Consider the following 25019-nt stretch of genomic DNA (forward strand, 5'->3'; position numbering starts at 1 on the left):
AAGGAAAAAAAAAAAAAAAAGAAAAAAGAAAAAAAGGTAGATTTTACTTATGCAAGATTTGCTTATACAAGGCCAGAGTATCTCTTGCTGCCACGTGTATCACAAGCAGTAGTACATTAGAGAAATTCCATGAGTACTTGCACAAAAAACCCCTGACAACAGACACACACACACACACACACACAAAGTCAAAATTTAAATAAGACCTGTATTACCATAAGATCTGACAATTTTATTTAAGTTAAAAAAAAAACCCACACTATTTACATAATTTCAAAACATCTGAGGCAGCTGGATCACAGGTGAAGCCTTTGTCACCTTGTGTGCAATTCCAGGTATGTATCAAACAACCTGAGTCCAAGTTTGTTGAACCTGAGATGTGACTAAAATACACTCATGTGAGATGTCATTCCTCCTGATCCAAGGCTGATTATCTTCTCTCTTTATAGCAAGGTATTCTACAGCTAAACACATTTCCTCAAGTAGATCCAGGTTGTGTTCCCTGAATTTGTGCTGTACCTATCCTCTGCCCCTTTCTTTATAAAGTCATTATATTTCAGTTTTGTTTTCAAGCAAGCAGTTTTATCACAACTGATACTGAAGGACCTTTACTTCAGCCTGTCCTGGCCAAACACCCCCACCCTCATTTAGGGGTGTTTCCTTTTGCTTCCAGCTCCCATTTAAGATAGACTTGATTTTTTTCCTCTCTCAAGTGATCTGTTATGATCAACTATCCATTCTACAGCCAGAGGCCTTCCTGGGAACACTTAACAGCCAGCATGGCTCAGCTGCAGCACCAGGAGCAGGGCTGGGAAGAGAAAAACAAAGCAAAATGCTACCACTGATTAGACAAAAATACTGAGTGCCAGCTTTGTGCTCACAGCATTTCCCCTGGTCTCCACAAAGCCTGTTACTGCTAATATTAAAAAAAAAAAAAAATTAAAAAAAAAAAATGCTATTGTAAGATGAGAGAGGGCAAGCGCTACTCCTTACAGGTGCTGGCAGAGCTGACACAGAGCTCACACTACTATAATTGCTGTGCTAGTCTACAAAAGCCTACCTACCAAGCTCTACCTTCTCTTTCACAGCTGTATCTCAGAAGTTAAGAACAGAAAAAGTGATTTGCATACACCAAGAAAAGTCTTCAGGAATCCACATTACCCACATAGGGCTGGAGAGCTTACTCACGCAGCTAGAGGGAGAGAAACAGAACCAAATGTTAACAGCAGCAGTGCAGTTCCCCCGCGGCAGGACCGGTGCCTGCCCCGCAACCCGGTTTAGGAGGTGGCAGCTCCCCGGGGGAGGGTGAGCAGCAGCAGCCACCTCCATTCAACCCCAGTGCCACTAACCCTGCTGCAACTCTGCCACCTGCTGTGCTGCACCTCTGCCAAGGCCCCTCAACTCCTACTTTATGTGCTAAAGGCAAGGAGACAGCTGGCACCAGCAGTCCAGGGGGAAGAGCATGGAAAAGCCCCCAGTGCTCAGTGCTACATGGCTCCCAATACTGGAGTGGGTGGGCAACCATCAGCCCTTTGCTGCTCCCCTGCATTCTGCTGTGGCAGCACTCCAGGTAGCAGTGGTGCAGGATGAGGACTGGGTAGTCTCTTAGGCCAGTGACAGGTTTGAAAACTCTGCACCCTTGAGCTATACAAGTGAGAGGAAAGGGCACCGTTGAGTGATATTCCAGTGGCACTGTGCCTTGCTGCCTGGCAAGGAACACAGTGAGCTGGGCCCCTCTACAGTTTGCTGCCAGCACTGTATGGTGAGGCTGCAGCGCAAGGGTGTTCCACAGACCTGCGGCACTCCACAGCCCTGACCACTCCACAGCCCTGACCACTCCCATCTCAGTTGTAAGTACCCACAGGCCATGTGTGTGGGTGCCCGATAGCCTCTACCCTGGTTAGACTGCTAGTTCTTTAGTCTCCCCACCTATGCTGCAGCTTTAACAGTAACAAGAATGGTGCTGCCATTTCCCATTTCACTATTTATCTCTGTTCCTCTGCTGGTGCCATTTCTCAGGGGCAACCACTCTACCCTTCCAGTTCTAAGCTCTGGGGAGCCCGGGAAGACAAAAGCTGAGACCTCAGGCCCAAGACATTTAGGAAACAGAGCCATCAGAGTTCAGGTCACGTTTTCCTTCATTGAGAGCATGATTAACCCAAGCCTCAACAGCACAGCTCCCTGAAGAAACTGCAGGGAGAAAGGGAGCAATCACATCTCTCTCTGCCCTGCAGAATAAACACACTGCTCACTGGCTGCTGTGAGAGCCAGAGGCAAGCATAAACGGTGACATGTCTCCCTTAAGCCTCACTCCCTCAGCACATCAATCTTCAGAGCTCCAGAGACTGGCATTCCCTCTGGCCAAGCCTCCAGAGAGAAACCAGCAGACCTCGGGCAGCTTCAAGCTAAGCCACCCCTCTGAAAACAAGCCAGGCCTGCTCAGAGGCTAGTTGCAACTCACACTGAGCTCTTTGAGAGCACTCACCATTCTGACAATGTAGTTGTGGAGCTGGCTGATGTAGTTCACGGTGGTGCTAAAGACATGCTGTAGAAGGGAGGGCATTGTATTTGCAATTTTTTTAGTCAAGACCATTGCTATCACCAACATGGCCTTCTCCTTTTCCATGTCTGAGGGGATGGCTCGTACAATTTCTTCCACCGCCTCTGACATGCGCCGAGTTATCTCCTGTATGGAAGGAAGAGAGGGATCTCAGTGGAGCAGCTGTGGGAAAGGGGTCTCGGCACAGCCTGCCAGCACTTTGCTAGCAACTGATGAGCTTGTTGAACACCTCACAGGATGCCTGCTCCTTTTCCTCCCAGGCATAGCAGCCTGCCTGCTAAACACCCTGGATGGCAGTACAAATTACTATCTTGGATCTCAGCTACTCACCCAAGACAAAAAGAAAGGGAGGTGACACACATACCACTGGAAAACTCAGCACCTTACAAACTCAGAAAGGAAAAGACCCTTCTCCTCCCCAGGGTATGGACCTAGCCTGCCAAGTCATGAAATGGCATAGGAATCCCAGGGCTCCCAGGAGAGGCAAGCCACCTTAAACATAGTGAAGATCAGAGGTACAAGTTTAGGTGGGGACTGTGGAGAAGGCAAAAGGAGTTTCATAGAAAAGCCTTCACGTAAGCAGGAGCTAGAGAAGGTGTCCAAGCATGGAACAAACACTGCCTTGCTCCCACAGTAAGTTCCCAAAGAGGAACAATGTGCATATGCACAAGCTAAGCTACACTGCTGATGTGAAAAAGTGAGGTCCACCTGGTCAGGGGCTAGGTTTGTTTCAGCCTTAAAGATTGAAAGTTTAGGTAATAAACTTGAAGGTCTGAAACTTAACTGGGTGGAGAAACAAGACTGCAGGAGAGGGGAATTGTCAGACATTGCTAGAATCGGTCTCTGCAGATGATAAACCCTAGAGGAGGAAACCAACACCACAAAAAGCCAGAATAATTAATTGAAGCAATTGAATCCCATCATGCAGTGAGGCATGTTAGGTGCTGCACCAGTGGACTACCTCACATCTAATGTATGTGAGAAATTAACTAATCTAGTGCAAAAGCAACTAAAACAAGTGGAGATACCACCTATGGCCTTCTCAGCATGTCACCCATCCAAGTCAAAACCCACTGCTAATAACAACACTGGAAGCCTGTGAGCTAAACAGTTATGACACTAGAAAAGGTTGTTGTCTTTTAAGGGTTCAGTAACAAGCACAAATCATGATACTGACACTGCTAAAGTTTTGTTCACCTGAAGAGCAGCAGATATACAGGACTCAGCACCAAAGTCTGAAGTTCTTTAAGTGAAATACTAAGCCTTAACCAGACAGTTGATTTTCAAAGATAAGACACTGAGCCAACAAAATCAGGAAAAAATGCTTCTGAAAGTCAGTCCGCAGCTACCTCAATTTCACCATCTGCAGAAAGGAGATGAGCCCAAGGAACCCAATTTACAGAGCAAAAAGTGCTATGCAATATAGTATCACTTCTAACAAAGCTTAAAAGGTGAGTTTTGGACTGCAATTTAAGATGGCAGTAATTAATCAGCAAACTGGCAAAGCTACAGAAGTTGCAACTTTGCTGCTTCAAAGTCACAGCAGGAAGGACTGACATCATTTAAAAAGGGAACTGTTAATCACTGTTGCTTTTCACTCACCTCTGCAGACAGATTCTCATTCAGAAAATGCTGAACTAGATCATTTACTACTCTTGCTTTGATTTCCTTATCAAACTGGTCTCCAATCTCAGCAAGCTGAGCAGCAATGATGCGGATAACTTCTTCATTTACCTCAGGGTCAAACACTGTCAACACATACAGTGGGATTTAGTTCACAGGCTGTAGTCAGGCTAGGTTCTGTGCAGGTAAGCTAACCCGTTTCATTTTGCCCATTTCCATTAACAACGTCCTTGCCACTCCACCCCCAGTCACCGTACTTTTATGACAGCTATACACACTACAGCTCTGTTGTCTGCACTCAACTTCTTTACCAGACAGAGTGCAAACAGGGTATTATCTGTAGTTTAGATAAAGTGCAGCTTCACCAAACCCCCCAAAAAGAAAACACTTCGAGGGAGGTTACATCTCCAAACAAAATTTGTACAGGACAGTTACAGTCAACACCCTGCCTAGAGAGAAGCAAGACAGTGTGCACAATTTTTTTCTAGTGATTACTGTCAGGATCTGTGTCTTAAGCATCATCTAAAATACAGCATCTTGTGGAATCATGCAATACTTTGGGTTGGAAAGGACTTGTAAATGTCATCTAGTCCAACAGACTGCAATAAGCAAGGACATCTTTATCCACATCAGGATGCTCAGAGCCCAATCCAACATAACCATGAGTGTTTCCAGGGATGGGGCATCTATCACCTCTCCAGGCAACCTGTTAAAGAGTTTCCCCACCCTCAAAGATTTCTTCATTATATATATATCCTTCAGTTGGGAATCATTACCTCTTATCTCTTTTTGGTAAAGCTTTCCATTATCATTCTCTTTGGGGCATGAGACCTATGCAGATTTGTATAAGGGAGGGCTATTCACTGTAGCAGTTCCTCCTCACCCTACTGAGGTCAATGTGCCAGATGACACATTCTGAGCAAGGGACAACAGCCATCCTGCAGATGGCTAGTGAAGCAGAAACAGTACCAGAACCTATCTAAGGAACAGTTTCCACCACACTGGTAGAGCAGAAAGGGATTCACTCAGTACCAGAACTAGAGTTGTTCAAAAATTCCAGCCCAAGTCCTAACACTCCCTGAGAAGCAGCATGAAGCCCAACTTAACTGCTTAATATCACAGTCCTTGAAGATAGCTATCATTAGTACCAGGTGTGTGGCCCTTCTCTGATGTGCTGCAGACAAAGCCCCAGGCTGACAGGTGCTCTAGAAATCCATAGGGAGATAAAGCACCAAGCACTAGCTGTCTTATCCCAAGTGTTAAAATCCCAATCATCACTCCCAGCCACACTGTCAAGTTTCTCAATGAAGACAAAATTACTCTGGAAAGAGAGCAGCAGCAAAGATGGAAAAAGGGGAAAGGAAAATACCACTTTCAGAGAGGGATGTAGGAAGGAAAAAAGAACACTTGCCTAGCCCACCATTCTGCATGTGGCCACTCCGATTGCCATCAGTCTGAAGTTCAACCTCATCATCATTGTAGAAGCCACCTTGGAAATAGGCAGTCCTTGGGCTTTGAAGGAACTGCAGTTGATCTCTGAACCTGCAGTCAGAGGATGCCTCCAGGAAACTGTACAGCAGTGCACGCTCCATCTGGACAGATCCATTGATCTTAAACACAAGAAAAATCACTGTTAAACCCATGCCCAGGAAAAGTTCCACTCAAGAGGTCTATGCATATGCTGTTTTCCAGTTATGAATATATTTTTCTGCCCTCCTTTGTGCATCCTGAATAATGTTGGTACACATTTGCTGAAGTCTCGTGGCCTCCGTGGCTGACTCCTGGATGTATACCCACAGAGAACTATTTGATAGTGAATGACAGATGGTTCTTTTCTTACAAACCAGCAGCAGAGGAACCAACTCACCTTTTCTAATTTCCAGCTGTGGCAATGACAGAAACCCTGATAAGAACTGCTCTTCTGAAACAGATGTGCACTTAGTACAAGTCACCCACTTATCCCCATTGAAACATCTGAGTTTGGAAGGTTTTCACCCCAGTATTTGGGCATTGGGTATTCTACATTCTGTGCATAATGAAGTCAGCAGCTCCAAGTTTAACTGTAATCAGAGCACAGCAGTAGCAAGGTGGGGAAGAGAGATAACATCATAAGCCAGCAAAAAACCCCAAGGGCTCAATTTTTTATTTCTTCTTCAAAGGGATCTAGGCTACCTCTGTAAGAAACCTGTTCAGCTCCTTGTAGACAGCCAAGCAGTTGCTCACAAGATAAGTGACAGTGAGATGGCAGATCATTGGTGTCTGGTGTCATCTACAGTGACACATGCTGCCATCATGGCCATACACCCTGCAAACTTCAAGCAAGGCAGCACAGAGTGGTCAAATTAGTTACATCTGAGGAGGTCCATGAGGCAGTCAGACTGATGTGAGAATGAGGTCTGACTGGAACATGGGGTCTCATAACAAACTGTAGAAAACTTCTGTATCAAGCCAAGAGATTGTCCAATAATTTTGGTTAAGCAGCTAAGACAGCAACATGTTGTGTAGGCATAGAAATAAAGTGAAAGAAAAGCCTTACTCTGGTTTGCAGACTGCCTGCAAGATAAGAAAATGCTTAGGCTTAACTGTAACCAAGAAGAACCAAGGCTGAAGTGGAATGGTTTGTTTCGCCAACTGCATAGGGTAATCAGTGTGCAAACAGGATGAACCTGATAACTGAAAGTTTCAGGTACCTTTTGGTGGGTGGAACCTTGCAAGGCCACAGTGATGTGTCTATGAATTTATTAGTTTTAGTACTTTGTTCTTAATAACAAACATCATAGTCTCTTAAATGGCTGCATCTCTAGCCTGCAGTTTAAAGGAAGAGTATCACACTACCAGGTAACAAGGAAGCAGACTGCAAACTAAGAGGCACCATCCACTTGTCCATACTCAGAGCAGTGTCAGGGCCCCTGCAGGAATGCTGGGGAAGATGAGGACATGAGTCAGCATTTTTTAACTCAGCCCTTTTGAGGCATCTCAGAACAAGTGCATAAAGAGAGCCACTGGTCACTGTTAAACACTGACTTCAGTCATGGTTGAATCTAACCTGTTCCATGATAGATTCAGAGACAGATCAGCTCTTGCCACCTTCTGCTTCAGACCACAAGTCCTTGCCCTGCAAAAGAGGGAGAATTAAAGTGAAGGGTGAAGGGAAAAATTTCCGTAAAACCACATCTTGCAGCAGTGCTTACAAGTCTTCATGTGAGCAGGACTGAAGACAGCCCTACAAATGGAGCTTTAAAGCCAAGGGGCAGCACTGAGGAAAGGACAGACAAGCCTTTTAAGCATCAAAATCTGGAATGAAAACAGTTGTCACAGAGGAGTTCCTGAGTACCTACTGAGAGCAGATGAGCTGACCAGGTCTGCATGCATAGCAGCAGTCTGAAGTGATACACCCAGCTGACATTTCAACACATCTGCAGGACTTCAAGTGTGCCTCTTCCCCCATCCCCCATGTAGATACACCTGTGTTTACTCAGGCTTATTTCAGTACTTTCCCAACAAATACGTAGGGACAGGAAGGCTGGACCAAGGGTCAAAGGGTTCTAGTAATATGAACTCAACCATGCTAAGCCTCCTGGAAGGCCTACTAAAAACAAGGGGAGAAAACAAGACGCAAGACACAAACTCCTTTGCCTCTACAGTGCACACTCAGGGCTTACAGTAAACGTTGTGCAGAGGGTAGCCTCCCTTAGGCATTAAGAAAAGCGAGCAGGCAGGAGCACAGAGCTCCTTCCTCATTAAGCCAGGCATGGCTGATGGGTGGGTCAGGTAGGCAGCCCAAGCAGTCACATCTGGTACAGGAAGTCCTACAGCAAGGTGCAAGAGCAGCACAGCAAGTTCTGAAAACCCAAGACTAACCCAGCAAACACCAAGGCACAGAGTACAGGAATCCTCTTTGGAAACCTTGCACTTGCTGCCTTAGCTGCAAACAACCCCACAACTCCACGCAGAAGTCTCTGATGCAGGCTGACTTCAACTTTTGGTGAGCAGTGCTGTGGTGAAAGCACACTCCAATTTCCCACCAACACTTCTTCACCCAGGTCAATAACCAGGCTGCTGCACAGGTACCTTCTGACCAAAAATGCAGTACAAGCACCAACGAGCCCAAACAGACAGCCTGTTCTTCAAAGACCTGGGCCAGTGAATTATTTTATTTCACAGTAAAATCCCCTACAGCTGTGTTTTAAATAACCGAGTATGCCAGCAGAAATGGAAGTAAAAGCAGAAATTAATTCAAGAAATTAATTCTGAAGGAAACCGCAGTAATAATTTCAAGACACCATAAATTTCCCAGCTTTTCCAAGGCTCTTATAAGTCCAAGACCAAAAAAAGCCCCAAATTCAAATATGTCTAACACACAACAGCCCACAAGCAGCCTCTTAAACTCTTTTCTCTAGTTGTTTAATATAGACTAACAGCTTCCTAAAACAGTCTTAGCTTTGACTACTTTGGTTTTTTTTTTTCTCTCTTTCATTCAAATCCCTATTGCTGCTACTCACCTCTACCCTAAAGAGTGTGCTGGCTGGGGAGAGTGAAGTCCTCTGGTCCTCTTCTCTGGGATTTGACAGGGCTAAGAAACTGGAAAGGATGTACCTTCTCCTGGGCTTGACTTTGCTGGAAGAGAAGACATTCATTTAGCTTGAAGAACTTGAGAGAGAATCCCTGAGGTGAAGAGAAAAGTGGGAATTTAGCATTAAGACTGTGGCAGGACCTTGGCTTTGTGCAAACTCTTCAGTAGTTGGCTGTATTAGAAATATTTCTGTAGGCTAGGCAAAAGCCTTAACTTGCACATATTTTGATATTTTTATATAATGTTTATTTTCATTTCAAAGTTACTAATCCCAAACACAAGGTGTTCATGTTACACTTAGTAAACAGTGTTGCTCTCTGATACAAACTCCTGCCAAGTTAAACACCACTTTCTGAACCATCATGACTTAGACCACAGGAAGCCTGAAGTAGTATTCAGCCCCTGCTGCCCACATCCCATTTGCCTTAAAACCCACATTCATCACAGTGACCTTCTTGGGCTCTAGCAGGACTGCCATCCCTACCCAGCTCTAGCCTATGTCAAAAGCTTCACATGGAACTACAGCAGAACTCTGGTCAGATCAACCCATGCTGGCTCCCTTAGGCTGGTAGTAGCATGACTTCATAACACGAATAAAGGCTGAAGAGATCTCCCCATCTTTCAAGATGAAAGAAGTTGCACCAACGTTTGTTCACACCACAGTGCACATGTGGAGGGGCAGATGTTCTGCAGCTCTGGCAGAGGCATGATGCTACACAAGACACTGAAGCTGGAAGTGGCACACAGGTAGTCAAACATGCTGGTGAAACTAGCTGAGTAGCACCAAAGAGATTCCTCTCAAAAAAACTCCACTGCCAAACCTCTTTCACCCAAATCTAGCCAAACTGCTAGGGTGACCTACTTTTTTTCTCACTGGTAAGAATTCTGGTAAATTACTGGTGGGCAAGCTCAGCAGTCAGGTGGTGATAAACAAATGAAAACATTAGTCTACAGAGGAATTGATGTAGTTCTTCTTACAGCAAGAAAATGGAACAAAAATAGAAGTCAGGACACTTCCTTGGGGGTTGTCACCTGCCACATGCTTCATAGCATGCTTCCAAAGCAGGACCGTGATGTTTAAAATTCAGGTTCCCTTCACTTTTTGTCATACTGTTTCACACTGCCAGGAAACTTGTTTGCTTCAGTCCAAACACTCATGAAAGAGAAAACCAAAAAGAAATGTAATGTTGTCTTTTCCCACTCCCTGCCTTAAAAGAAGAGGCAGAGACTACTCCAGATCCGGGAAAAAAAAGAGGCACATTGCTCCATTCCCAAAGCAGGAAATACAAATCAAATGGAAAGATCCAGATCTATTCTGGGCATGCCCAAAAAGCTAGGTCTGGATAGGCAGGGCAAGGCAGCTTGTTACAAGGCTGTGCATGTGCATTATCCACACTGGCTAACAATGCTGACTAGAAGCTGCAAGAGAAGCTTGAGCCTGTCTGTCTGTCTGTGCACGTTCTTTATGTCAGTTCCTGGAAACATTGAGGAAAGGTGCCCAACAATAGCTCTATAGACCCAAATACTGTGTTTTCAAAGCACTTATGCTTTCAAAAAGAAGCACAAGCTTATACACTGGTTATGGGGGAAAGGTCCTCCCAGGGTGCATAGGTATCCCACACAGGCAAAACACCTGGACAAGAGCCTCAATGCAGACAGAGCAGCTGAGCACCCCTTGCCCTGCCAAGTTACCTGCTACACCCAAGAATTAATGGGCATGAAGGAGGAAGGGACCTACAATACATGGGATTCTTTCCTTCCCCTCAAGGCATAACATCAGCTCTACATAAAGTCAGATATTCCTCAAGGCAGCTCCACAGAAAGAGGTATAAAAAGAAATGTCATCCATCACAGCTACAAACTGCAAATTTGTCCATTCCTGAACCTAAGCAGAGATAAGAACTAATAGAAAGCCAAGGAAAAAAAGAAAAAAAATAAAACCCAAAACCAGACAAAATCACCACATTCCAAAGTACTTACATGATAAAAAAAATTAAGACAAGGAGGCTTGAAGATGGTAATTTCATTAACTCTTCCCTGAATCAAAGACTCACCACCCAGGCAGTGAAAGTCCCTGAGGGGTTCCAGCCCTCAGCTAAAAAAGTTCTGCATGGGTGGTCAAAAACAACTGAGAAGAGGAAACAGGATTTCTCTTGCACCACAAAATGGCTCCCTACTGCTACAATACCACGCCAATTTTTTTTTATCTGTTAACTACTTATTCCAGAAACCTCAAGTTTCTGATAATCACTTGACTCGATACAAGAGGCTTGGATAGTCAAAGTACCTCCTAAGAAGTTAAATTAATCAATGGAATCTCAAAAAAGTGGACCCCTAGAGTGCAAACTCCAAACAGTGAAATGTAATAATGCTGATGCCACCTATAGTTTTAATTATTAAAGACTTGGAACCCTGGTAGTTTTACATTCAGAATAAGACTTTTTCTGATTGATGGGAAGTCACCTTATATTGAGTGAAAAAAATTTTTAGTTGGAGAATGACAAAAGATGGCAATAAAAGCTACAAATACCAACTGCACTCATACTCACATTCAGAGTGAAACTAGGCTGCAAAGTCTGCTTTAGAACTGCTGAAAGTCTTGGAATGAATTTCATGGAGTAGGATTTTTTAAAACTGAAATACCAATTAATTTCAATACATTATTCCTTCTCACACTTTCAATTCACTCATTAGACAAGCAAACTTCCTGTGTTAACAATTGCCTCTGAGAAACCACTAGATGCCTTGAAGCATTCAACAGATAAAAGTACACCTAGTTTTTTTTGGATCAGTTCTTTCCACCTTTCTTAGGAAAAAAATGGAGGTGGTATTTTAAACATGAGTTTAGGACCCCTAAAGCAGCTCTGAAGAGTTATTGTGAGGCATGTTTGTTCAAACTCAACGTTGTTAGGCTGCAGTACTATGAGAAGCATATACTAAGTAAACAAATATACAGTCAGAGGAGCACATCCATCAGCTGCTTGTCAGCACAGAATGACAGACCTCATTCCACCTCCACACATGCTAGTTTTCACAAGGTAATTCTGTAGATGCTTTCCCCAAAGAAAGTCTCCAAGGCTTCCCAAAAAGCTATCATGACTCTCCAAAAGGGCTGAGTACATCTTGAGAGATGGTACATGATGCTCTCCAGCAACACAGGTCCCTCAAGTCTGATGTCCCATCTTATGTGTCCTTCTCTTCTGCTCTGCAAACCTGCAATGCCAGAGTCCTTTAAGCCTAGAGTCAGAAAGGGGATTCTGGCCCTGCCTGCTGTTGACTATAGCATTGGCCCTCCTCATCAGTGGGCTGCAGCTGCTCTGGTGATTTCCTTATAAAATTTAAAGGCTAATACAACTTGGGATGAGAGGAAGGGGCAGGACTGCAATGACAGTTTGTACTCCATGGCTTTCTTCTACAGCTGCCTTTCCTCCCACATCACAGTACTACCACTTCAGTGCCACAAGAAGGAAGTCAAGGGAAAAGCCTTGTGTGATCTATAGCTCTCTTCTCCCACAGCCTTTGCTGGTGGTGCCATCTGGGGGAAAAGAGGCCATAGCTGTGCCAGAGAGATTAAACTAGGTCCTCCCTCCCATATCATTGCATATACTACATATTTCTAAAGCAAACACTGCAAGCACATAGGTGGGAAGCTATATATAGAAACAGTGCAGCTGCAAAGCATGCAAGGTTTCACCTGCTCTAAAACCAGCACAGGGTTCTGCCACTCCTCCAGGCACTGCAAGCATGTCACCACCAGCACCACACACAGCAGCAAGAATCAGACAGTAGCACATGGTTACCAGTTAGGAGGAACTCTCAGTAACTCTCAAGGCTGCTGTTAACACAACTAGGTATCAGAACCCTTACAACAACAGTGCTAAAACACCCTATATATAAGCTTCCATCCCCTATTCACACTTTTATTACATTGTCAAGACAGCTCAGAAATGAATCCACGCCACAAATAAAGCCTCTGCTTACCACCATTTTCCCTCAGATTCTTCACCACTCCTTACAGGTCAGCCTGTTAACTATTCTCAGCTGTATCAGACACTGTCTGGGTTATGCTGTATCAGACACCATCTGGTTACAAAAACATACTCGCTCCAGCAGCAAAGCCACATGCCTGTACAACCAGCTATTATAACACCTTGGCTGGATTCCAAGACACAGCCAATATAGACACCTGGACAGACACACCACCTTCAGTCAATGGACCTGTTGTGCAAGCTGTCAGGATACTTATTGCTATGTCTCATGGTGGAGTGAAGTTAAAATCTTAAAAGCAGAAACTGCAATAAATCATCAGTCATTGACAAGGAAAAAACTTCCAGCCTGTGCACTGCTTTCTCTGCCTGGCAGCTGAAAGATTAAGAACTTTATTTTTTGGCAGTCAGAATAACATTATTATTGGCAGAAGTGAAACTGTTCCTCTTTGTCCCCCTTCCTGGACCTGGCACCTCTCACCTGTCTTGTAGGCAAACATTTCTGTGTTGAGCTGCAGAGCTCCTTACAGAACAATAGAGTCATATTACAGGCAGGTAAACTGAAGCAGAAGATGATGTGACCTGACATCTTAAATCTACATATCAAGCCGTAACCACTCAGTCTCACTGTTTTCCTGAGAACTTGCTATAGGTATAACTGTTTTACATAACCACCTGATGTAAACACTTTGAACATACAAAATGTCTCTCGAATCAGTATTTTTTCTGCTCTTTTAACATACCAAACATACTCTCAATTAACAATCTTTACCTCACTATATCATGCCTGGCAGGCACCTAAATATAAAGAGTGCTTATCAGGTCGCTTCCTGGTAAATGGTCCAGACAAAGACAATAAAACTAGCAAGACAACAAAGACTGAAAGATGAGATAAATTCTCATAAAAGATAAATTCTTGGGATGGCAAAAGTCTGTGTCATCTTTAGCAAGTCTGGGTGCCAGTGATGTATGAAAAGACAGACCCCTTTTTTGCTATATAAAAACTCCAAGAGGAAAAGGAGAAGACGAGGCTTTCTCTACGCTCCCCCTTCTCTCATCACTTCGGCTTCAGCTAGGGGACAGCAACAGCTGAAGAAAGGAAAAGCAGAGAAAATCAACCAAGCAGGAACGATGGGCCCTACGCCCCCCACTCCAGCCAGAGGCCAGGGCCGGCAGAAGGTGATAAAACTCCATTGTTCTCGTTTTCTTTTCTTTTCTTAACGACTCTCTCCCCCAAGGTGACTAATTTGTGTAAATTCTCTCCTCTGGTAAACTTGTTTTTCCTTTTAAAGGTGGCGTTATTGTCTCCTTTCCCTAAAATAAATCTTTGTAATTTGTTAAATCATAAAGCCTGTTATTTTTGTAAACTCGGGCGACATCTATGAGTAGCGGCTGTTTTTTCCTCACAATCAAAATATAAAATAATAGCTCGGATCATAACACCAGCCATCACTGAAAAGTGAGGAAAAAGACAGTGCCAGACTTAAAGTTTCTCATTTGAGGAAATTCTAAGCTGTGCCAGACTGCTTTCTGTAGCACTTTGAGTTAGGACAGTCTAAGCACTTTGAGTGTTAGGACAGTCCACACTCAATTTCTACTCCATAAATCCTACAGGAACTAAAAAGCTCAGATGATTTAGCAGTAGATTTCAGAGCTTTTCCTCATATTTCTCTAGCTATGAAGGAAGCCTGACTATTCCCACCACAGGTGCACATGCACTTCAGACTTTGCAAGGAGAGAAAGAAAATCAACAGAAAAACAGGAAGATACCACTATTTTGCAGATCAACAGGATGAGATGAATAAATAGGAAGTTATAACCACAGAAAACCTGTACCCATCACTATTCAGACTGCAAAGGATATGCCAGCCAGTAACAGTGCTTAGAAGGCCCCAACATTTTGCCTCATACGAGGCTCACTTTTACCCTAAAGTAGAATTTGATTCTAGGTTTTAGAAATATAAACCAAGTAGTAGGGGAACAGAGACACTGCAATACATCAGCTAGCTGAAGGATGAGCTGCAAAAGCCTCTTTGTATGCCTATGGATGCACATATATGTGCTACTGCAAAACCTAGGTGGTTGCTTGGTATTATCCGGTCAATAGCAAAGCTGTTGGGTCTTAGGCCTCACAGGGAACACAAGCATTTTCCATGCATTTGTCTTGAAGGAATATACAACATCAGTAGATTCATTTTGGAAGTGGCAAAACTGACAAGCCACAGGCAGATGGCTTTTGATGCCAGCAGGTCTGTGGCCCAGCACTGAACAGACACAATCCCCCAGTCATTTCTGATTTATTTGCTACTCTTTTAGAAAAGATAGCCTGACCCTGCTAGTCAGAAACCACTAGACTGCTTAAATCCACTCCTTCCTGCTTCACTCAAGAATGTCTGCTGATTGTTTGTGGCTGTCAGTTTTTGTTTCTTGTTTCTCTTTCAGCTTGCATCCTTCTTTAAGATGTCAATAACGCCACTACCAACCACTTCAACACTGATAAAAAAACAGTTTGCTCATAACACCTTTGAAAAATACATCAGAACATTCTGAGGGTTTCCAGCTCCTGACACTTTCAGTGTATATTTATCTTTCAGTATTCAGTAACACTAAAACTAAATGGAACACAAAGACCCAACAGAAATGGATGCTTGTCTGACTCCCTCCTTAGCTGGTGCATCTTTACCTTTGCTGCTTCATGCTGTCTCATCCAAGTACTCTCAGATGTGCATTTTCACTTAGAAATACATTGCACAGTTTGCTTGATGGAGAAGTATTTTCTATTTTGAAAGAAAGAGACAATTTTGAAAAGGAGGTTTCAACTGGCTTTTTACTAGAGATTTATTTCCACTCCTTAAGATCTGCTGCTGTTTCACAATCTTTTTCATGATGATATGAACTCTGGCAATCTTCTAGTTATCAGGGGAGTAGTTTGATTTCTTAGGAGGAAAAATAACCAACTTCCTCATCAACCTTTATTTTCATTTGGCTCAACATGCTTGGTTTCAAATAAATTAAAAAAAAGTAGGTAGGAAATTTTTAATACTGTGGTTTCTAGATCAGATCAGTGGTGGAGGCAGCATGACTATATTGCTCAGCATTCTTCAGAAGCCAGCCTAGACACAACTGGGCTGAAACTGAGTCAGCAGAAAGCCTGCAGCTCAATCAGCCCCGAAGCTCAGCACTAGGATTTGGGTTCAGCTAACTAGAGCTGGACTCGAATGGAATTTGTGCATGTCCATAATTTGGGCATGTCCACAACAGATCTTGACTGCCACAGTACAGGTGGCTTTTTGGATCCAAGACTGAACTTAGTTTTTCCCCTCTGGTGTTGAGCAAAGTAACTCTAGTCAGGTGAGCATGCATTGTGTTACACCTCCTGAAATTTAAAGAAAATATTTCTACCTTTTCTAAGGACCTGGCAGGAAGAAGCAGAGCAAACCCCAATGAAAAGGCACTATCAATCCTCACAAAAATGCTGGTTACAAGGTTAGCTGTATGTTCACAAGTCCAACTGTATCAGTCCAGCAGCTGCAACAAAACGCAGCAGTGTCACAGGGCATATCCAAGATGTTATTACTGTTTGCACCGTAGAATTGACTGGAAAATAGGAAAGCATGAGGAATCACAGTTTCAGCCTTTTGACATTATGAAGGAAGGAGAAAGATTGAGAGCAGGGAGCTCCTCAGTGAGGTTGAAAAGTGGAGACTGGAACAAACTCCAGCCATCACTGATGATGTGCAAGTCACAGTGCTGAGCAAGAGAAATGCAAGACTTGCTTCTAGATTTAGCAGATGGCCTTGCTGGGGCATCAGCACTGGATGCTTGCACTCTGGCATGCTTTTACAGTTGAGCAGAGACAAGTGCTCAGTCCCTCAAGCAGAGTCCTTTATCAGCTGGCAATAGTGCTTCTGACAGATGCAAGTGCCACTTAGACACACTGACAAGAACTGTTGCAATAACTGTTGTGCCACCTAGAGCACAAGAATACCCTTATTTTAATTCTAAATACATCTACTATTGCTACGTCAGCATGCGCACAGATCATCCATCCTCCAGAAAACTTGAGATGCCACTTCATATTGCAATTTAGATGCATCTCACAACTGACATCATCAGCAAAAATGAATGGCAAGTTAGGTGGGTAATGAATGAATCTGATAAAAAATAAAAAATATCAGAAGGATGGCTATATGACACAGATGGGTGGCCACTAACAGTGGTACTCTGTCTTTGGTTTCCTTCAGGCTATATGACTAGACAAGAACTCTTCCAAACATTTAAATATCAGGAATACATGCACTGCTTCTGAAAAAAGAGCTATGAAGATGCTCACAATGGGAACACTTGGGTTATTTGAGAAGACCCAATAAGTATACATCATAAGACAACTTCACCTTATCAGACTTGGAACATTCACTATACAGAAAAGATGATGTAGTTATAGAAGAATGGGTACAAAGACAAATCACAACAGCACACTTATCTGCTCTGAAAGCATACACAGCCCTGTCTCAGTATTTGACAGCTTCTCCAAAACATGAAAATTCATTTTAAATGGATTTCCTTCCTCTTAAGTGTCAAGTCCATAATAAACTAAATGGTGTCTAAAACCACCTTTTACATTCCATACTTTTATGCAAGTAAGAAACAACTGTGTACCAATACAGACAGCAAAAGAGATAATCCACAGAAGAAAAGCCTGACACTGCTCCTTTGATTATACCAAACACATTGGTCCATAAACAAGTCTCTCCCACCACATTTAATTTCAACTCCCTACTGCCACTGTGACAATTAAGCTGAAAAAGCTAGTGAAAAATTAAAATAATCTTGAAGGAATCTCTCCAAACAGGAGCCCAGACATCCTCAAGAACCTCAAAGAGGAAACTGCACATCAAGTCAGGTAGTCAAAAATGATGGTAAGTCAAAACAGTAATTGTACCCCTCATCAGAGCCTTTTGACAGCAGCACGTCATCAACATTGTGAGAATAAGAGAAAGCATCATCTCTTTTAAACACCTTTAACACAAGATTACAGAGCTAGGGGAATATTTTATTTCAAAGAAACACAGCAGGAGCCATTTGGAAACCTTGACAGGGCAATTCCAGAACAGTTGCCTACAGGAGCAAACAAAGCCTGTTTCTGAGTCACATGAGATGCTTCAGCATCCTGTATCAGTCTTCTGCTCAATATTGCTCCAGGCTCCCCTAGCTATGGGTCTAAAAGTATGGTGAAAAAATGGAGAGAACACAGGATCATGGATAAAATAATGCAAACCATTTCACTTTTAGTTCTAGGTTAGGTGGAAGTACATATTAATATTGAATCCTAGCAACTGAATATCAAACCAAAATACAGTAACTAGCTGATCTGAGTGGATTTGGGTTGGATGGCTGTTAATTTAAGGGTGTAACAAAAATTATACTTAACTCCAGGAGTTACACTGACCAAGGAACATAACTTTTCCTTTGAAGGAGATTAAAGGAATAGCCCATTATGTTAGAAAGAACAGGGCATTGCCCATTCAACAAACTGCAGCAAGAGCATACTAGGAACTGATCAAAGGTCAGTGTTTTATCTGGAAATACAGTGTGTTTGTGGACACCTAAACAAAAATTCAACATCCACATGTTCAATAATTGCACACACTATCCAACTCCCTTTTTCACATCTTCTGATTTTAAAGGAAAGCGGCGGGAAAATAATGGGGTAGGAGTTTAAAGCCACAGTGACGTTGTGAGGAACAGCAGCACTGTTGTGAGGAACAGCAGCACTGTAAGGGCATATCGAGGTGTACAGCCTCATGTTCACCAGCAAGGACAGCCCAATCAAAGCCCATCATGGCCAGGAAGCTCTGTTAACTTCATGCAGTGTCACATTGTTGCAAAGAGATAGAAAAGCCACCAGGTTGGATCAGGAACATAAATAGTGCTCAAAGCAGTGCCAACAACACCCAAAGTCATGGGGCTCCTGAAAGGAATGGGAGAAGGATTCCCAGAGGAACTGTTGGAAAAAAGGGTGTGAAAGAGACATCAGCACACCACTATGTTCAACAACTGAGGAATTGCTTCAAAAATCATGCAGAGAACAATGCCTGCCATCTCATCCAGGTATAAGGAGGTGTCTAATGCACACCACTGGCAGCTACAGACTCCCACTCACTTCCTATAAAGCTAAGAGCAGGATGTCAGGATATGGTTCTCTACAGGCATCTGGAACAAATCAAGGCAATCACAGAAGCTTAACAGATTGCTTTCAAACCCAAAGAACAAGACTGGACATACAACACAACTTCTAACATTTCTTTTTTTCATTTTACCTTTCCTTTCCCTACCTTTATTCTCTGGTCTGGGTCAAAAGATTGTAAAGTATCTGAGGGAGGGACCAATTGTACATACTCCATAATAATTACTGATGAGTTCCAACTGAAGCCAAAGGAAGTCACTTTGCAAAGAAATATGACTGAAACCCACTCATCTTCACTCCATTTCCTTCAGCAGAGTACAGTGGGCCAGGGTGAGTCCCCTACCCAACTGCTTTTTAGTTCATACCCAAAGGCCACAGGAACTGTTTTATCAAGAAGCTAATGTTATAACTGTTCCTCCATAGCTTTACCAGCAGTCTTTGCACTAAGCATAGAAACCTGGTAATAGTTATCAGGTTCCTATTCCCCCATTCAATTGGGCATAAAGGAAGGAATAATTTCTAAGTACCAAGAAGGTCTCCAGAGGTGGCAGACACTGGATTTATGTGCCTGACTGCTTCCAGATTAAATATTTTCATTCTATTAAAGGAAAAAAAGAAACATCTGTTTGATCTGCCAGCTCTTCAGGCTCCTGCCAAGTGTGGATGACTCCTGTCATCCTGTTACACAGGAACTACACAATCCTTGGAAACAACATGGCATAACTAAATCCAGATGAGAGTGCTCAGTGAATACGCATGCACACCATGCCTTCCTTAATTACATATCACAGAGCTCTTGTTTTGGGAGCTAGCAGAAATTAAAAAAGCCATACTGAGCACCTTCCCAAGGCCCTCATGTTATCCAAAGGTACAGCATTCTCGTGTTGGGCACAGGTACACACAACTCCCAAGAGCAGAGACTCCAGGTTGATACAGGCAGTACTGGTGTTGGGTAGCACAAAGTTCTGCTGACTGTGCACAGTGAGAAACCAACTGAAGTTGCCATCTCAGCTGTAGTAGTGCCAGCTGTCCTAATCTGGTTGTGCAGAATTGGGATGGCAGGAATCCAGCAAAACCACCAAAAAAATCAGTCTTACTTTTTCTTTACTTTTTCTTCCTAAATTCAGCAATGCCACACATGCAGACAAGAAGGAGCAACCAAAGAAGAAGGGGAGATTTTCCCACTTTTTTTCCTACAGGGCAGCCTATTCAGAAGTTTTACAATCAGTTGTTAGTTACACTGCACATACACAATAGATGATTTTCACCTCCTCTGGTCCCTAAACCCTGCCAATCAGTTACTTGTAATACAGGAAAACAGGAAGGGATAGGTTGCAAAAACTCAAGCAAATAATAAAGTACTAGAATGCCTCTGTTTGTACAGTAGTTTTTGTATGACACCATCTGCACAGAAAAAAAAAAAAAAAAGAAGTTACCTTTAAGTTTCTTAAGTAAAGAATTCATCAAGGAGAGAAAAAATGCACAATCATGGAATCATAGAATTGGCTGGGTTGGAAGGGACCTCAGAGATCATCGAGTCCAACCCTTGAACCACCGTTGCGGTTGCTAGACTATGGCACTGAGTGCCACATCCAGTCTCTTTTTAAATATCTCCAGGGAAGGAGAATCCACTACTTCAGTGGGCAGTCCATTCCAATGCTTGATCACTCTCTCCGTAAAGAAATTCTTTCTAATATCCAACCTAAACTTCCCCTGGCACAACTTAAGACCATGCCCTCTTGTCTTGTTGAAAGTCGTCTGGCAAAAGAGACCAACGTCCACCCGGTTACAACCTCCTTTCAGGTAGTTGTAGAGAGCGATGAGGGCTCCCCTGAGCCGCCTCTTCTCCACGCTGAACACCCCCAGCTCTCTCAGCCTCTCCTCATAGGGTCTGTGCTCAAGTCCCTTCACCAGCCTGGTTGCCCTCATTTGGACCTGCTCCAGGACCTTGATATCCTTCCTGAACTGGGGGGCCCAGAACTGGACACAGTACTCGAGGTGTGGCACTGAGTAGCACTGAGTACAGGGGCAGAATCACTTCCTTGGACCTACTGGCCACGCTGTTCTGGATACAGGCCAGGATGCCATTGGCCTTCTTGGCCACCTGGGCACACTGCTGGCTCATTTTCAGCTTCCTGTCAATCCAGACTCCCAGGTCCCTTTCTGCCTGGCTGCTCTCCAGCCACTCTGTCCCCAGCCTGTAGCACTGCATGGGGTTGTTGTGGCCAACAATCTTCCCACTTTTAAATTAATACCTTTTAAGATGTTACATTTCCACAGGGAAATGAAAATAGTTTGAGTCTGTTAGTGACAAAAAGTTAGAACACCAGATAGTCTTCCACATAAGTGGATTTTTGCAAAAAGCCCCTTATCAAAAAAATAAACCACAAAACAAAACAAAAACCTTAAAAATAATTCCCCACTGGGAAAGCACCATGACCCATCGTACACCAAACATTTGAACAATTTTAGAAAGATAACAAAGCAAGTTACACTAAATGAAGGTTTTGGCCCAGATATCCCAAGACACATCAAGAGTTGCAGGGGCTTTCTAGACTAAAACTTTAATGATTTAAATAATACTAGGGCATGATATGTGTCTGCCTTTATTTTTTTAATTAAAGCTACAAAATATTTGGCTTTAAAAAAAAAAAGCATCACACAAAAAAAACCCAAGCAACCAAGAATGCCAAGAAACCCACCAGTTTCAAAGCCACTGTCACTTCAAGGTACAGAGAACTAACCACATGCACTAGAAAAACACCATTCTAAGGAATGAGATCTGCTTGCTAAGCTCTTTTCAATTCGAACATTACCCAGCCTCCTGCTCCACCCTTCAGACAGTAGCCAGCCTTAAACACTGTCCTTGGGTCACAGAAACATGCCCGCTGCTCGAAGGAAACAAAGAGGCAGCCAATGTGCTCACTACTTTAACAGGTGGCCAGACACCTACAGCTCAGTAGCAGGTAAAAAGTACACACTGAGTTGACTCATCTTTATCATTCACCAGGTTTCTTACTAATTACGACCCTGTTATTTCCTTGCTTTTCTTTCTTGACGTAGCTGCCACTCCCGTATCCCTGTTGCTGGAAAGCTAAGGCAAGCATGGGTCCCTCCTGCTACAGAATTAACTCCTTACTCTCGTGTGCCCAGCAAATACCCTTTCAGGCTAAAAACTCACGGGAGATTGAAGGCGAGATGTTCGACTTTACCAAGCAGGACAGGGCAAGCAAGAGGTAGTATCGCATAAACCATAAAAAGCTAAATAAAAGGGGGGTGGGGACAGTCTGCAACAGAAGAAAGGAAAAGGGTGCAGAGGAGAGGGTTACTTGATTACGTCTGGAGAGAATAAAAGACAGGCCAGAGTACATAGCAGCGCGGAGGCTCCACCACCCCAGGAGGAGAGCATCCTGAATGGAAGGGACAGCAACCAGCAGAGCACGCGTCGAGACAGAGCTATTAAAAGACTGAGAGAGCAGGAAACAAAGTAAAGGAAAAAAATAACCGAACCACTGAAAAGCTTGGTCGGCTTCAGCAGGCAGAAAGAAACAAACGGGGAAACTGCAGGGAAGCAAAAGAGTTTCCATCGGGAAGAGAAAACAAAAACCCCGCGCAGCCCTCCTCAGGGTCACTGACAGGGCACTTCAGCCACCAGACTGAAGGGCTGCGACAAGCAACCGGTGTAGTCAGGCCCTGGGCTCCTCATACCGCGCCACCCGGGAGGCAGCGGGCCCGCCCCGCCACGGCAGGCCCCACACCCGCCTGGCTCCCCGCTTCCGTCGGCGCCCCTTCCCGCGATGGCGACCGCAGGGCACTACCCTACCATACAGGTCTCCGGAGGATCGGGGTGGGCCCGGACAGCCGGCGGACGCAGCGATGCTCATGCCTCCGACTTTCCCGCCTCGCCCTCCCCATACGCCCAGGCAGGATGGCCGCGGCGCTGGCAGCACCAGAGCCTCCCTTTCGCCCCACGGAGGGGAAAGGAAGGACGCGAAGGGCAGCGGTAACCCCGGGGAGCCCTTCCCGAAGCCCCGTGTCAGAGCAGGCGATACTCACTCGGAAAGGAGCGGGCTCAGCCGAGCACAGCAACACAGCAGCGCAACACCTCCCCGCTTCCTCTCCGCCCGTATTTGAGCGGCACCAAGCCCCGCCCCGCCCCGCGCGCGCTCGGCGGGTCAGGCGGGAAAGCACCGCAAGGGCTTTCCGGTGGGTGGAAGCGCCACGGGCTGGCGCGGGGGCAACGGGCAACGGGCAACGGCCGCGAGGGTTAACGGCCCAGGAGGTGACGGTCCCCGCGTGGCCGGCTGTGAGAGGAGAGGGCTGGGAGGAGCGGAAGTGAAGTGGCGGTGAGGCGATCGGTCGGCGCCACCGTCGAGGGGGTAGGGTGGCGGGGCTTTCCCCGGCGGGGTGGGGCAGAGCTGCCCGCAGGCGGAGGGGTCATGGCGGGGCGGGGTGGGGCGTCAGGCGGAGGCAAAGGCGATGTAGGCTGCCGGCAGGCTCGCCAGCCATCCAGGTGCTTCTTCAGGCCACGCCCAGAGGGAAGGGGTTGGAAGGAGGGGATGGGGAGAGGTAGGGAAAGCTGTGAAACCGACCCCGATTCGTGGGGTCTCCCCGAGCACAGCCCTCCCGCCTGCACAGCGTCCTCCGGAGAGACATCAGCGTGTGGGTGAAGCAGCCCCTGCTTCTGGCAGGATTGTTGAGGAACTCAGATGGTTTCTCATCTTGTGCTCCTCAGCTTCAGTCTCTTTATGTCCCGTTTATGACCACATACATCTCTGCCAAATTAACTTTTTACTAAATAGAGTTTTATGGGTTTAATATAATTCTATTAAAACTAACTTGTATTTAGTACAGTCTTGCAGTTGTAATATAGTTTTGTTAAAAGCAATGCTTATTTTGCGTTTAATCCAGCTTCCCGGTCACGCTCTCTCCCTAACATGCCAAGTCACGGTATCATTTCAGGCTTTGTTTTGCTACACAGAGCACGTGATGGATGTTTAGTCAGGAAAAGGGAAGATCATGCAGTGCTTTTTAAAGTTCTTGGGTTTCTGTGAAATGAAAACCAACCCAGTTCTGATTCAGATTTAAATCATGTTGTCCACCCCATCAGGTGGCTTCATGCTGGGAATTATGTGGGGGGGGGAAAGTGACATGTAGGTAGGTATCTGCTGACTTTTGTAAACTCTAAAGAACTGAAGTTTCTTCTTTTTCAAATTGTTCAACTTTATCATGGAAAATCAGCACTGCTAGCCTGCTAGCTCCAAGAAGGCAAAATGCATGCTCTTCTGCCCAGTGCACTTTAAAAAAATTATTTTTTTTTAATGAAACCTGCATTTTGTTTTGTTTCTGGTATCTGAATAATAAAGATTATTTAGTATGTGTATGGAAAATTTTAATAATAAAAGAATATATCATCTTTTGCTTATCGGAAACCATGTGATTTCTGTGTCTGAGACATTCAGAAAAGAACCACATACTCGGTAAATTTGGAAATACTGGTTTATCCATTCCCTTGCAATTCCCAGGCAATTACACTGTGGCAAAGATGCTAAGAAAAAAAAATTTTCCGGAGCTCAATTAGAACAGTTTATTTTTTCTTTTTTTGAGTGTTGCGTAAAAGGGTGCAGGCTAAGGAAGGAGGCAACTCTTCATCACTTCCCTCAAGTAATAGCTATACAGTGAAGCAGGAGACCCCGCCCTCGCGAGGAGGATGACACCAGCTGTGATAGCTATGCAGCCAGGTGCCAACACTGTTGCTTTCACCTACTACCACCTGTAGGATTCTTTTTTCTGGTAACAGTTCCATTGCTGCTGATACTTGGGACATACAGGAGGAAGATACATTCAGCTCCTTGTTGAATTCTTAAAGGGAATCACCTCCAAGAACACTTTTCTTGGAGAGTATGTGTGGCTAGGCAGCATCCTTACAGAATGAGGTTTGCCTTCTAAATGTAGGACTTAAAACTGCAGTTATTCAATGTACACAGCTGTCACAGCACTCATAGTAAGGACTTCTTGAAACAGAACATTTTTTTCACCTGCTCTTTGCTCTTAATGTTAGGCATTTCTCCCTAGTTATTGTTCCAGAAA

At 44.3% G+C, this 25019-nt stretch overlaps 1 protein-coding gene across 3 annotated transcripts; it reads right to left on the reverse strand.

The window, feature by feature from the left end:
- Nucleotides 1-737: 737 nt before the first annotated feature.
- BID (BH3 interacting domain death agonist) lies at nt 738-23253 on the reverse strand. Of its 3 annotated transcripts, none has more exons than XM_030469243.1 (7): nt 22986-23253; nt 8686-8800; nt 7230-7298; nt 5595-5793; nt 4163-4308; nt 2486-2686; nt 738-1192 (listed from the first exon to the last, which is right to left on the reverse strand). In XM_030469243.1, the coding sequence occupies exons 3-7, from the start codon at nt 7236-7238 to the stop codon at nt 1181-1183; spliced, it is 567 nt and encodes a 188-aa protein (XP_030325103.1). In that variant the 5' UTR covers nt 7239-7298; nt 8686-8800; nt 22986-23253; the 3' UTR covers nt 738-1180. The 3 variants fall into 3 exon arrangements, with proteins under 3 accessions (XP_030325103.1, XP_030325104.1, XP_030325105.1); XM_030469244.1 differs by having other exon boundaries at nt 22982-23253; XM_030469245.1 differs by lacking the exon at nt 22986-23253 and adding an exon at nt 12738-12818.
- Nucleotides 23254-25019: the final 1766 nt, after the last annotated feature.

The sequence above is a fragment of the Calypte anna genome, chromosome 1 (genome assembly GCF_003957555.1).
Source record: "Calypte anna isolate BGI_N300 chromosome 1, bCalAnn1_v1.p, whole genome shotgun sequence".
Lineage (NCBI taxonomy): Eukaryota > Metazoa > Chordata > Aves > Apodiformes > Trochilidae > Calypte > Calypte anna.